At 39.2% G+C, this 15181-nt stretch overlaps 1 protein-coding gene across 2 annotated transcripts in view; it reads left to right on the forward strand.

Annotated features, from left to right (window-relative positions):
* The window catches only part of LOC124153238 (translation initiation factor IF-2), a 30716-nt gene that overhangs the window by 6665 nt on the left and 8870 nt on the right, over positions 1–15181 (forward strand). The window contains exons 2-3 of one of the 2 annotated variants that reach the window (XM_046526339.1): positions 5163–5346; positions 6285–6605. In XM_046526339.1, coding sequence (XP_046382295.1) covers positions 5163–5346; positions 6285–6605 — 505 coding nt within the window. The remainder of the gene's footprint in view (positions 1–5162; positions 5347–6284; positions 6606–15181) is intronic. The other variant, XM_046526344.1, reaches the window with a different exon arrangement.

The raw sequence follows: 15181 nt of genomic DNA on the forward strand, positions 1-15181 counted from the left end.
GCACGTGGAAACAGCTCAATCCTGAACTCTGCGATCTTTCTCCACCTTACGCCGATCAAAAAAATCTTCTCAGCAGAATGACAAAAGATCGTTTGAATGAACTGGATTCAATGCAATATCCATCAATATATAATGTCAAAAGTAAATATTAGTGAAGTACTGGATATTTTGGGTAGGAAACATATAAGAAAACTGTCCTTATGATACATTTATCGTATTGATATTTTCATATTTATAACTTTTATATTAAAATAAGAGTATATTTCGTGCATTAATTGTTGTATGTTGTTTTTAATTCCACATATGAGAAGATCATTTGCTTGTCTGACCCTTTTGCCCCTCGCAGAATAAAAATCCTGGATCCGCCATTGACCGTGTCTGCATATTTATGGGAAGTTTTGGATAAAAGGACCAACCGCTTAGTTGGGGCGAATGTATACCTACCAATTAACCGTAACACACCGTCCTTTGAAATATTACACTTTGCAAAATCTTGCGAAAGGAAATCGTCCGCAGTTGTCTCTGTGTCTCTTTCCCTCCTTTATCCAGGCGAGTCGTGAAGACGCTCTTGGAGGTGGTGTTTCCGGGCCCGCGTGTGTTGGTGTCCCTCGAAATGAGTTGTTTTCACGCGATTCCCCCGCTCCTTACTCCTCCGCGTGAAAGGAAACCCCAAATTTCCTTAATGGAAACACCGCTGAGATGTGCATCCAGACGGAAACCTTGAGGCTTGGATTTGCACGCTTTCTCCGCCGCGATGAAAGAAGTGGCGGCAACAGAGTGGAATGAGATTTGCGAGCGGTTTTCTTCCCCGACGAAATATTACACAGAGTAATCAGACATAAAAGCTCTGCCTGCAATTCAAATTAATCTCTCAGGGAGAAGTGCTCTTGCTATCGTCAAAGAGATATTGATTTCATTTTAATTTTTTCAAGAGTAGTGAATACTTGTATCCTTGATGTGCTTCTTGTGAATAAATGAATAGATATGAAGATCCCTTGATACCCGGTGGCATTTTGTTTCAAATAAAGTATTTTTCATTCGATGTGGCGGTTTTATAACCACAATTAACGTTGAGATTTGATTTATGAGTTTTGATTTGAAGCTGTTTCTCGTAGGTAACCAGCTTTATTTTATTTTATTCAAGATATGCACAACACGCGTGGGTTGCTGGTTTGCTGTTTTATATCTAGGTACATTCCTATATTTAGTGAGAAAAATGAATTATATTAAAAAAAATACCTTTCATCATCACTCTTTTTCTTTGATAGCATGTATTAATCCAAAGAATTGGTATTTAAATGCCAATGATTATTTGATAATTTTCCTCGAAATGTGTGAGCATAAATAGTCTTTTAAACTGAAACATAGAATTGGGTAATTACTTAGACTTCGTTATTAGTGGTTCTTGCACTTTTCTGTCAGTACATCCAGTTAGACATGGATAAACAATAGACGCCTCGTATCACCTCGCCAACGCGGTAAATGTCTTTACTGTTTAATGACCATTCATACACAAGGGAGCAGTATCATCCATCCATGTGGCCATTCAACTCTTCATATTCGCATAACTCAAAGGGTCACGCAGCATACGTTGGGGCACTTTCACGAATAAGCGTCCGAAGATGATATCATGGAGCATGGGAGCATTAATAAATATTTGAATAATACGCTTTTTTGATGAGTTTCAAATACATGTTCGACGCTATGACCAATCCATTGTTTGTATTATTTAAACTTTTTGCATCCTGAAATTGTGATGCATATTTCATTAATCAAATAAAACGTTAAGTCTGCCTCGAAATATTTTTCGCAAATGAATTACATCAAGAATAATGAAGAGCATACCTTACTTTTGCCTTAGGAAAGCTATTTTAATCCAGAGAAAACAATAGTATAACAGATTTAAAAGATATGCTGGTGTTAATGGGAAAGCGGGTCAGTGGCAGAAACTAGGCGATTCTTGAGTCTACTAGCACTAAACGCTTTATTATTGGCAGTCATTTATCCCCTGACTGTCTTACGTCTGGCAGCAAGGCTGCGGATTTTTCCGAGCCCTCCAAGGAAGTGTTTTCTTTGAGACGTCGTGGAAGCACAGAAAATTTCATGATAAATTGAGAAGTCCGTAATGTATAGATTATCGATCCGGCGTCGGCGTATCCACTATTAATTCTATTGGGTAGCGAACCTTTTCCGCGATGTTGGAACAGGTCAAGTCGTAAATCCTGAGGAATGGTTAACCTTCATTGGATGTTTGTCCCTTTCGGTCCGCTTCATATCCTGTAGATGTCATTCAAACTTCTTCGGTGATTACCTTTCGTTGTAGGAGGAAAGTCGATGGAAGAAAAAACTGGATTGGGTGAGCTGTACCTCCTTCCTCACTAATTTTCCTCAATTCATAAGACTAGGTACCTTGGATTTGCCCCGGAAGTCATGTGCTTGCAGTTCCTATAACCCTATTCAGTTCATAAGGAAGGGACAAGGGCGATTTTGTGAGTCGGAACCGGGTCTTTTTGGACGATAGGCGGAGAGAGGGTGGATGAAATTAGGGTTGGGCCCGATGGAGCCCAGCAGGAACGCCCTTGCACGGCGGATTAGGGGGTGGGGGGGAGGAGCAAAGCCTCCATCGATCACCATCAAAAACGATATGAAGCGCGGATGTTATTGCTTCTGAGGTTCCTCCCGTTCCTTCCTCAACTGAAGGAAAACGGAAATCCACTCTGGCTTAAAATCATGTTCGTAAATCATTGAGTTATATATTGATTGCTTTGTGCCATTAACCGTGCAAATCACGTGATGTGAACATCGTATACACTTCGTTTTATCGATTTCGCGAAATTTCCTCTTTGAGATTTATTTTGATTTTATGCTTGTTCCATGTTGCTGTCAGACGTTTTATGTTGTTTTCCGCGAATTAAAATAGAATTCATCACAGCTTTTTTTATTGTTACTAGCACTGCTTATATCATTCAAAAGCATGGATGTTTCTTATAAGTTCTTACTATGTCATGCGTACGAACATACTGTCTTCTGACTCTTTATGCCTGGCAGTATAAACCACCATGTCCTTTGAAGCCAACAAAACTCCACAGAGCAAGAATGTTTTTTGATTGTTGAAGTTGTGGAGCATAGGGCGCCAGCTACGCAGGTTCTGGTTCGTATTCCGATCATGGTGAAAAATTTTTCTTTGTGAATATTCGCACTTAAAGTGCACTTGTGGGTGACTTCGCAAAGGAACGCCAATATTTATTCCGCGGTTAATCCCTTAAATAATGGGAACATTTAATTTAACGCTGCCGAAATGTTAAGCATATTTAATGGAGGAATGTGCATCATACTAATATTAGCATCTAGGAAATCTATCTCCATCAGCTCAATACTGAATATAGTATCTACTAATACCAAATTTGGGTATCACATTTGTTTTAGACACATTCATGCCTCTCGTGAATGATCTTGTCAACTGGGCTTAAATTTTCCGAGTCAAATTTTCTATCCGGGAAAAGATACCACTATGATAAAAATGCCACAGGAGAAAACGAATGAAATAATTATGCTTCAACCGTGGATGCGAGGTTATCTCCGCTGGCTGTACTTGGAGTATCTTCATTCAACCGAGTATAAGATAAAATTTTGATGTAAAATTAATAATTGCTTCATCGGGATCAGATAAAAAATTATTTTCACGGGCATAAATAGTCGAGAAAATTATGAACAAATAATATTTCATAACAGGTTTTTATTTTTTTAAAGTGAAGAATGCAGTTTTTTCAATAAATAGTCTTGATTCTAAATAGTCTTGATGGTAAACAGGCTATAAAGTAGGCGAAGATGGTCAGGTCACGGCAAAGACATTTTGGGATGCATGCGGCATAATCTACATCGATTATTTAGAAAATAGAAAAGCTATAACAGGAGAGAATAATGCCTCGTCATTGGACCGGTTGATGGTAAAAATTAAAAAAAGCGTCCTCATTAGAAAGAGAAAAAAAGTTCCTTCTTCAACTAGACAGTGCACGGTTGCACACCTACGCAGTTGTATTAACCAAAATTACGGAATTAATTTTCCAATTGTTAGAAAACGTTCCGTATGTGCTAGATCTGAACCCCAATGAATTTGTTCATTTCTCAACTCCAATAAATATCTTGGTGGACAAAGGTTTCCTTCTAAGGAGTAGGTCATAGCCAAAAAAATGCCTATTTTGAGGAGATCCAGAAATTTTACTTTTGGACGGCTTAAAATGCTTGGAAAAATGCCAATAAAAATTCACAGAGCTGAATGAAGACACAGTTGGAAAATATGAAAAAATTAATCCAAAATAAATTGTTTTTCTACTTTTTTCTTAAGACTTATTGAACGACCCTCGTATAAAAGTTATTTTTCCCGTTGTTCCATATAAGCATTCTCGATTACTGAGGTAGTTTGCTTTTTTATCTTCCGTAATCATCGATGAATACATTGAGTAATACGGCGAAAAATTTTATCCCCTCTAAAAATGAAATTTTAAGATGAAAAAATTGTTATTTTACTGAACCATAATTTCTCTACGGTGGGGAAGACTGAATTACTCCATTTTCCTCTTCTTCTCTCATTACTATCATTCCCATGTATAAAATTTCCTCTATTCTTTTCTTTTATATATGCCCTTAAATTATCATATGCATGTAACCCATCACCATTATCTAACATACCGTTTGGTAATATTTTATAAAAATCACAAATAAATTGAAGAAGGAGATGTAAAAAGGTTTCCAAAACCTAGCGATTTTTGACCTTGGAATAACTTTGTTTTTCGTCGAGCCGTCATTGCTAACGTCAGCTTGAATTCTTTGCTGAGGTCGCTTTCGTAACATGCCAGTCGTGATACTCACTCGGACTCCATGCCCATTATTTTTCCGCGAAGGTTTTCGACATCAGGCGCGAAGTCCACTGACGTACGGTTTTATCTCATAGGCATAAATATACATCCGGAGAGAGATGGACTCTATGGGTAGATCCTGCTCTCACATAAGTCACGTATCGCGTGCAACTTTGATCTATATCGTTCGCGAAATCCGACCTCACCACCGCCCACATCAATCACCCTCTCCTCCGCTATGGAGATTGGTTTGTGGCGTAATCTTTATGCTTTCTCCCTCTCTTTCTCTTCCCATCTGCGGCTCAGTCTCCTTCCAATCGGACCTGCCCCAGGACGAAGAAGAGGACGACGTATTCAGCCGCCGGCCAGCCTTCCCCGCATCCCTTATCATCCCGAGGGTACCTTCGACCGCCGTCCCCAACAGCACTGCCGCATCCTCCGCACCCTCGACTCCTGCCTCCCCGGCCGCCGCCTCTGCACCTCCTCCTAGGTAGGGTTGAGCGCCCGGCCGGCTCTCTCCATAAACCTACATTAACCGGCTTTCTGCATTTTAAAAGCATGATGCACCGAATAATAGCATGGTAAAATAACAACCGAAGGCACCACCATTATCTTGTCTATGATTTAATTAGAAAAATACGTAATTTAGCATGATTTCCGCAGTAAACCTATATGATAAGCTATATCTAAAACATGTCAAACACGAAACTCACTACGTATAGTCTGGTTGGTTTGGCGTTTAGATCAATTTCCACTTCTTACTCCAGTTTAAGTATCTCGACTATCACTAATTTTGAATTTTACTCAAGGACGTAAGTTTACGTTCATTGATTGAAATCTCACCGATAAGAATATCCTCTTCGTACTAGCGTGAACAATGAAAAATAACTAAATATAAATTTAAAATATATTTTTTAAATTTATTTTTTGTAATCATAGCAAATAAGCTCCATTAGCTTGACAAAGTTATGACTTAAATTTTGATCAAAGATGAAAAGTTGGAAAAATCTTCCATTAAAAGTATGATCTAAATTTAAAAGTGACCGATAAATATGACAATTATTTATCTACTTTTGACTCAATTGTGCCATAAATTAAGCCACTACTTAAGTCTAAACTCATTTTCCTCGAAACAAACGTGATGAGAGAACTCTGACAAACCACCCAGCGAATTTATGTAGTGATTTTCTCTCGGGTTTTCAACTGGGTTAGGGTCTGCATTACGGATACCCTAACGCGTTCGAAATCCATGAATAAATCATCGAAATGACTCACCGGAAAAGTCTCCTTAAACTCTCATATGCACACCCACCATTTAAATCCTCCAAGACAACTCCAGAGAATTGAACGCGCTTTCATGTATATGCTTAATTTTACTTTTTCCCTCGAATTTCCTGCTTTAAAAAACTTTGATCTTTGTCGTCCAAGGGTCCCACCGGCCCCTCCTCCCGTAATCATCCCACCGGCCCTCAGCCAACAACACGTGCCCAAGATCGTCGACCCGGCCACCCCTAGAGGATCCTACTCACCCCCGGGCCAGGCCTCGAGGTCGGCCGAGGTCCAAGGTCGCGGCCTCGCGGGGCAGAGACCATCCAGTGCCGGAACGGCGGCTTTGGCGGGCAACTTGACGAGTGGGGCCGATCGAGAGGGACATGGCGCGGGGGACGAGTCGGCCTCCCAGGGGGAGAAGGGACGAGCCAGCAGGAAGAGGGTCATGTTCCGAAGTCGAAGCGCCTCGCTGCGGGGCAGGTAAGTCTTCCTACCAATGGGGAGAGGGGACTCAAGTCCCTACCGTAGAAGCTTTATGCATGCATCCTCTTCGCTCGTTTCTTAATCGGTTTTCATAATTGCCCGCAGCAAGGCGATGAGCACCCGGCTATTCATGCATTCCCCATGCTTACTTATTCCCACTATCTGCATTCGCGAGCACTAGTATAGAAAAGGTATAAATTCCTTAAGTATAAAATGCCACCTCGAGTATAAATTTCTATCTTTAGCTCCCTTCATAGTTTATTTCCGTGATAAATTCGGGTCGCTATACTGACGGCGTCGCAAGTATTGGCATTTGTGAACCAATTTAATTGCGCGGTCGGTGAGAGCACATTTTGCGGCTGACCGAAGAGTCCTCCAATGCATTAGTCGTGCTCTCTACGCTTCTTTTTTCTAAAGATTGAGTATGCTGGAGGGAATCGGACTCAACAGCCAGCGTATGGGGATCCTACCAAGCGACATGAGTTGTGTTACGTAATTTTAATGGCCTTCCGTCTACCAAGGTACTATTCCATGACACCAAATAAAAATAAATCTTCTTATTGGGCCAAACAATAATTTCTTCAAACCAATTACTAGAGCAAAAGTTACGACGAGTTTTCTTAATTATTTTTATTGAAGTATTTTAACGGGCTAGGTTTACACAGATCATTTTTTGAATGATGCCGGCCTCTCACCCTTCCCAAATTGGACTTCCCTCTTCAATTCACTATTCGGCCCTCTCCCTCTCAAACTAAATATAAATTACATCCTCTACCCTACCCTGCCTTGCTTGCCTAACTTAACGTTCCTCTCTCTAACAAGATTTTAGCATCCTCTCCCTGATAAATACTTGGCTCTTACAAACCTTTTATCTTCTGAAGTTTCTTCTTCTCGTCTTTTGTCAGGACCTGACATTGTCATTGACCAGGACCTGATATTGACATTGTCAGATACTTATACGTACATCTTCCTCCCCCCATCCATCTCACCCTCTCCATTCTCTTCCATACACACATCTCGAACACCTGCAGCCTTTTCCTCTTCGTTTTCCGTAGCGTCCGGTGTTCTCCGCACCAGCACTTCGGATCAGACTCTTCACTAATCTCCTCACTCTTCCATAACGATATTCATAACGCTTACTTAACGATATTCTCTTTAGTTCTTTCGTATTTATGAACATTCAATTTTTCTCTTGATGGGAGCGTAATGTAATTGAAGAGTAAATAAAAAACAGGTGAAAATTCGCTTATTCGGTCGCATTTAGGAAATGATCTGACGGGGTCGAAGAATGAAGTTTGGAAGGAGCCATGATGACATCTCAGTTTACTTCTGCGGATGAGTCTTGAAACCAACGTTGGAGCTCTTACAAGATCATAGAGTGTGAACCCTGACTCTAAATATTCTCGGGAAAGGGTCCGACTTTTACCTGGGGTGGAGAATGGCGTCGCAAAAACAGAACACTACCCCCACAACATAAACAATTGCGCACAAAATCAATCTGTTGTCATCTGGCTGGATAGGGAGAACTAGTTCACCGGGACAGCGGGAACGCGCCTGCGGCGCATCAATTACTGTGTTGAGAGTCAAAGGAAGCGTTTATTAAGTGGTAGAGTTAATGAGAGGAGAAATATGCAAATATATTTTTAAAAAGTATATGAATAACTTTTTGGGAAATTGTGGACTCTGAGGAAGGAGGACAGGGTACTGACGAGGATGAAAATGTGGACGGTGATGTGAAGGGAGATGAAAAAGAAAAAGATAGTCATGGCACCAAAACTTATAATGTGAATTCAACACAGGCGGTTGCTTCCTTTAATTCCTTAGCGGTAGAGAAAGCATGAATCGCTTCCTTGCATACACATAATAGGAACCCGTGTACCCACAATCCGTCCTCAAGACAATTTCATAAGAACAGTAAGTAAAGAGTAAAAGTATCGACCGAGAAAAGAAACCTAGTTTTCAGGTAGAGGCAGCAATGAAATACCAGGAAGAATAAGTATTCTCTGTCTTAACCATCGTAGATGCTTATATTCAACGTGCCCTATTTTGCTCACATATCCCGCCGAACTGAAATTTTGGGTCCCTTTTTGCTTTTCAAATTTTTCTTGTCATTGATATGTGCTTATTATCGAGATTTATCAGCGTACTCTTCATAAAAGGTCTTTCAAAATTTACCTACGACCCTCTTCTATATTTTTTTGTGAAGTCTTACATCACCAACATTTCATAATATGGTTACAAGTCTAAATATTTTCCTCGTTTTTTCTGAACGCCATTTGAAACTTTGAATTCATTTCGATCTAGTGGCTATCTTTCTTTTAATAAAATGTTGGTCCTCCTAGCGATTTATTATGCAAATTTGAAAAATCCCTTCGCTCTGATTATTATTAAATAAAATTCATCATTTTACAGGAAAATCCTACTTTAGGATTAAATTAATTCTTGTTATGACGATGATTCCATTACATTTTCGTTTAATACTCGAACTTCCTCCTGGTACTTTCTACCTTGATTTGTGCCACAGAGTAGCCTTAAAATACCCTGTAATAGACGACAACACGAGCCATTTATGTATCTTTAAATACTCATAAATTGCTTTTCATTGAGGGGATTTGCAATAGAATGATTGCCAATTTGAATAACAATTTCCTATTCACAAGCTCAGAAGTCATTTCGTTTGCGAAAGAAAATGACCCACTTTCATTATGACTAAAGACTTGCGGTGCCAGCTAGGTATTCGAGGAAAATCGAAAATTAAGTAATGCTATCTCATTAATATGATTAAAAATTAAGATTCTTTTCATTTTTGAAAATAAACGTGAGAATTATTCTGAAATATTGGTGTGAGGTTTTCATATAAACATTTTTACTTCGACTCCGGTTTCAATGCTAATTATCATCTTCTGGTACCATAATTCCTATCTAAAAGAGAATTATAAGGATTACAAGGATTACTCGCGTGTTGAAATGGATAAAAAATGGCCGTTTGTGGCCATTATGTTTAGTGGAAAGGTCCAGTAAAATCCTGTAATTAAGTTATTTCCCAATACTTATAGTTAAGCGCCCAACACGCATGCATGGCTAATTGAATCAAAAGTATACCTTCGCTAATAAAGTCTGCAATTTAATTTTGAAAATGATGTGAAGCCCTGAATACGAAGATATTGGCTGTCTGTCCAGGTAATCATAAATTCCCAATTTTATTTTAACGTGTAGCTTAAACGTGGATTGCATTGCAGAAAATTCATCTCTTTGTCCCAAATAAGATAACATGTTGTCTATCTACTTGATCCGGTATCAGGTTACGTAATTATCCACGACCATTCAACTAGTTCATAGATTAAGTGTGTAATTATCTCGTTCATTCATGAAAAGAGAAGAAATTGCCCTTGAAAGCACGTACCTCTCGTTCAAGCGGCAGACATTTGAGTACAGCGCTCTATCTAAAATCGAGCACTTAGATGAAAATTCTAATAGGCATTCAACATTGATGGGAAATCTATCACTCTGTCCTCAACATTGAATGTGAAACCTATTATTCCACCAAAACTAATGCACTATTAGTCCGAAATCCTCGCATAATTAACCATGTAGTCATAGAGTCAGGTTTAGTTACGACATTTATCGGATAGGCGATCAAAATTTTGCTCGGGGCAAGGAGTCTTCTCCGAGATTCAGGAGGAAATTAGAAAAAAAATCAAAGCGAGACGGGTAGTAGAGAGAGAAAAAAAACCAACTAGTCCACGGAACGAATTACCTCCCATCACGATACGATAAAGCGAAAGAGAGCGACTGAAACGTGTTCTTTCTTTTAATTTCATCCCTCGACACGAGGAGAGGCTCTTCTTTCTCTCGGAAACCGGAGGTTACTTTTTCGTGGCGGCTCCCCCTTCGCCCGAATATCCTCGCGGAGTTTCATCTCAAATGTTCGACTGCTCGTCCATTCTCCTTCTAACCACATCCGCTCCTCTCTCCTGCTCATTTATGCCTTTTTTCCATGGATCAGCGGGAGAGAGAGGTATTAATGCTTTTCGGGAGATGAGGTGGAAAAAATATCGAGCTGAGTTCCGACAGTATCGGTGGCGGTTCTCAGGGACGTGTCAAGTCGTATTTCTTCCACCCACGAGACTCGGTATTCTCTCACTTCTCTTTGTATATGGGACGTGTAAGAGGGATGGAAAAGCCGTAGTTTGGGGGTTGGAGGTGGGCGGATCGTGGGAGAGAGGGGAACTTCTCAAAACCCGAGACTTTGCACGAGGTAGGACCGGAAATTGTTTTCTTTCACGGATATCCGTCTTATTTTTCACGGACGGGAAGTAGGTCAAACGGCTCAATAGACAGCTCTTGGAGACGGTCCTTCTCGCCGCCAGGTCAACACACTTGCGGCTCAAGCCATGCAGATATCCATTAATTCAGATATCCATGGTAATCGGTAGAGATTTACGTCGAGAACAATTTTAATGATGAGTATAACATGGAATTAGAATGATAACATGCGATCAAAGATTGCGACTCTGAATTTGTGAAAATAAGCCATGGATTCTTCGCTAGTCTGAGCAAGAAATACAGGCATATGACGCGACGTTCCTACATAAGTGGGTTGGTATTATTTTTTAGTAAATATTTTTTTGTGCACTGATTTTGATCGTAAGGGAATAAAGAAGATTGATAAATGGTTTGCGGAAAGGTGGGAAGAGAGCAGGGCCAGTTCTCGGTAAGCAAAGAAGTAGGTCGTATGTCTTTGTAAAGAGACGAATAAAATCAAATATAGGAAGCCCTCCACTATTAAGGCTTTGGTTCGCCTGTCTACTTGCATATCAGCCAACCTTGAGCATTTTCATATCATACTAAAATTTAAAGAATTAAATATCAACTCAGGAGAGCTAAATGGAGGGACATTATTTTTATGCTCCTAATTCAGTACTGTCGTCCAAATAAAGTACCTCGTAAAGTATCGCAGCGTCGTACCTCGATTTAATTTTTATAATTATTCTTATGGTACAACGATAATTATATCGCTTTTTTGAAAAATCTCTTATTTATTCAACCAATATTCTGCATTTCTTCTATGTAGCGCTACCATAATAATTTGTGTAAAAATGTAGGATTTCAGAAGCAAATTTCAGAAATACTTAGTTCGGAAAGGATATTTTTTATATCAGTCAGTCAATCGTATACTATGAGGAAATTTGATGTATCTTGAATTTTTTTCTGAAAAAGACTAACAAGTACTTAATATCTCCCACCAATCTCCTTGATTTGGCGTTTCAGATTCTCTTGGCTGATGGCAAATATAAATTCTTCACGAGTTTTAAACGGGGTTGAAATCTCCATAGTTGCCGAAGTTTCGTTAGAATACTCATCAGACGTCCTCAGGGATGAGAAAGAGTTTGTAAGATAACATACCTAACCAATTACATAACCAATCATAGCACGCCATCAGCTAAGCTTCAATACGATTCAATGCCCATTTTACTAAAAGACCTTCACTGACAAGTAGTCAGGAGATTCCTTTACGTTCGTGTTTGTGCGTGTCGAATATCGCCCACCAGTAAAAGGGTAGAGGTGATGGTCTAACATCTCCTCGCCTACACACTCTCTATTTCCTCTCTCTCTCTTCCATCCCTTTTTCTGACACATCCGCCCACTCGCGCGAGCTGACCCTTTTCGCCTCTCCGATATCTCTCACGTCCACGAGTAATGGACCGAGTCCTTTCCCTCCGGCCGGCCAACGGATTGCAAGCACGCGACTTACGCAAAACGGGGCAGCGCTTTGGGTCGAAGCCATCGGAAGGGCCTGGATCGGCGGCAGGAGAAGGACTAAGGGATTTTGCCAAATGTATTTTGCAAGTGTTGAGAGCTGAGGTTGGATCGGAGAATACGAACGAGGTGAGGACCGAAGAGGACTTGGGTATTACTGCGAGAGGTCTGTTGAATTGCACACAAAAAATTAACTATGTAATAATCTCTGAAAACCCACCCTGGAACTTCACAAATGTGTAAAAATAAACGAAAAAAAAATCTTACAAAGTTTACTTGTGACGAGTAAGTTATGCCATTTTTAATGTAAATGATCAAGATTTGGGATGTTATTTTTATTATTTCTGCGTTCTTTGTTACAAAAATGAAATTTATTTGCACATTTTATCGAAGAGGGTTTGTGAATTTCAAATAATTAGTTGGGAGACTGCTGTTATTAATTTTATTTTTTTAATCAAGCTAAATATTATTTGCCCTTGTAATAAGCCTATTTTTTTACAATGAGACATGAGTAATTTTTAAAGTTTTCGTTAAAGAGAAATACGTGGCGAATGTACTGACTGGTAGCATTGAACTTGCTCTTAGCGTGGCAATAATGGGAATACGAACTTATGATAAAATTATTTTGTGAGAAAAAGTCTATTAATAATTTATATGAAAATTAAATGCACTTGATTTCAAATGGTTAAATGTTAATGCATGCGATAATACGGGAACACAATTATATCACTCTTAGAAATTCTGTGTATAAACTGGTCTTGATACGAGTGGTTTTAGCTCTAAGCCAAAGTCCAGTTTCCTGGGATACTTTTATTTGAATGAAACTATAATTTCTTAACTGGCTGCAATATTTCACGACGTTCGTTCTAACTCCCATCTTTGTTCCTTGATTCCTAAAAATGAAATTCTATCCTTTTTTCCATCTAAATTATGACCTACTTATCGTTGTAATCTGACCTAGTTCCGAGCGTGACGAGTTAGACCTCGTGAGACCTGCTTATATATGCCTCCTTAGCCTTCTGAACTAGCTCATGTGTGTCCTTATGTATGTGGCTGGCTTTGTATTAAAAACTAGATAAGAAGTATCCGAATGAAGCACTCCGAAACGCATTTATGCTGTAAAATGTTATCATTAGAGTGAAATTTTAATTACTATTATTTATGAAAGCAGGCTACATAATATCTTCAGGATGATATGTGAAAAGGAAATGTGACCAGAGGCTTTCATGGGAAACAGTTTCAAATCCCATTACAATTAAGAATTAGCCAAAGGAGCTCACCAGCTCTTTTCTTCTTTCAGAAAATAAGGTATTAAGGAAAACCAGTTGGTGTCTAGAATCAAGAGCTTACGAATATTATGGTCACGACCAGCTTGGTTTTGGTATCGACCGGTAAACATGTGCTGTAGCAGTTAGAAAGACAAGGTGACGTAGGAGTTAGAGGATAATGAGAAATATGTTCAAGATAAGTTTCAAAATAATTTTGAGACAGTAAGTGATAGAGTGAACCACGGAAAGTATTTGAAACACTCGAGAAAATCAAAATAATCAGCAGGGGACAATATTCTTAAGGAACTTGGCTAAAAGTACTGAGATTACTGCCAATTGTTTTTGTTTTTTAAGGCTTGCATTACGATATATATAAATAAACATATGTGGTACATGCGAATGTATACGCAAATATGCATGCAGTTGAACTCCATAATTCGTGTGTGAAAAATGTTCTGTTTCTAAGACTGAATGGCATTAAAAATAAGTTTTATTGACATGTTAAATATATAATTTCTAACCTGCATTTCAACAATCATGAAAATGACCTTCGGCGTGCATACTATGTAAAATTGGATTTGTAAAAAGTCTACCATAGCTTTTCGGTTCTTCAATTGTTATTCATTTTTTCCCAGTAATCCGTCAATAAGTTGAAATTAATTTATAGTCTTGCATCACATCAGCTCAGGAACATTCACCTGTGGGATGAGATTATTCAATCTCGTGCAAATGTCATTGGTGTAACCTGTTTGGGTTCCCTGATGCATGCACCATAATGACTAGCTCTAGAGGGCGTGAGTGCCATTATTCATCCCTGAGAATCATTCGAGACACGTGTATCGATACGTCGGAATGCTTTGAGCACGTGACTCAAAGGCAAGCCGGAACATACTATGCCAATCATTCCAAGCTTCTTGCACCCTATTCCGAAGCCACTCGCCAGCTTTATGACCGCCATAAAAATGGAAACGGGGAGACTCGAATTTTTTCTGCTGGTGTCAGCCGCGAAGAGCAAAGGAGGAAATTTTTACCTTATCCCCGATGGCAAGCGGTGAGTAATCTTCGCAAATCGGAGAGTAGTAACATACAAAGTTTCGTGTGTCTTGAATTCCGAGTACTCCGGACCTTTCTTTAGGCCGCACTCGAGCCAAAATTAAATTTTGATATCTATTTGAAGGTTTAGTATTTGGGACAATTATATGAAGAAATTAATACAATTGTCATTTCTTCTTAATCGGATTCAATTATTGGGCTTTTTGAACGGATTTATCTAACATACAGACCTCCCATTTAATGTATGGATGTAGTTTTAGATAACAGGACGCTATTTCCAGCTGTTAACACTGAGCTACAAGTGGTTAATCTAAATAAATTGTTCAACCTTGTGCTCGCAGGATGATAGCATGCTACTTTTTTCTTGTTTTTAAGAATGAATTACTGATTTTATATTTTTTATATCTTGCTTGCATCAAGTACCCATAAAACAGCTTCTCGATAAACGTGGATGTGTCTCAAGTTCGAATAACATACGACTACCTGCACACT

Source organism: Ischnura elegans, chromosome 1 (assembly GCF_921293095.1).
Source record: "Ischnura elegans chromosome 1, ioIscEleg1.1, whole genome shotgun sequence".
Lineage (NCBI taxonomy): Eukaryota > Metazoa > Arthropoda > Insecta > Odonata > Coenagrionidae > Ischnura > Ischnura elegans.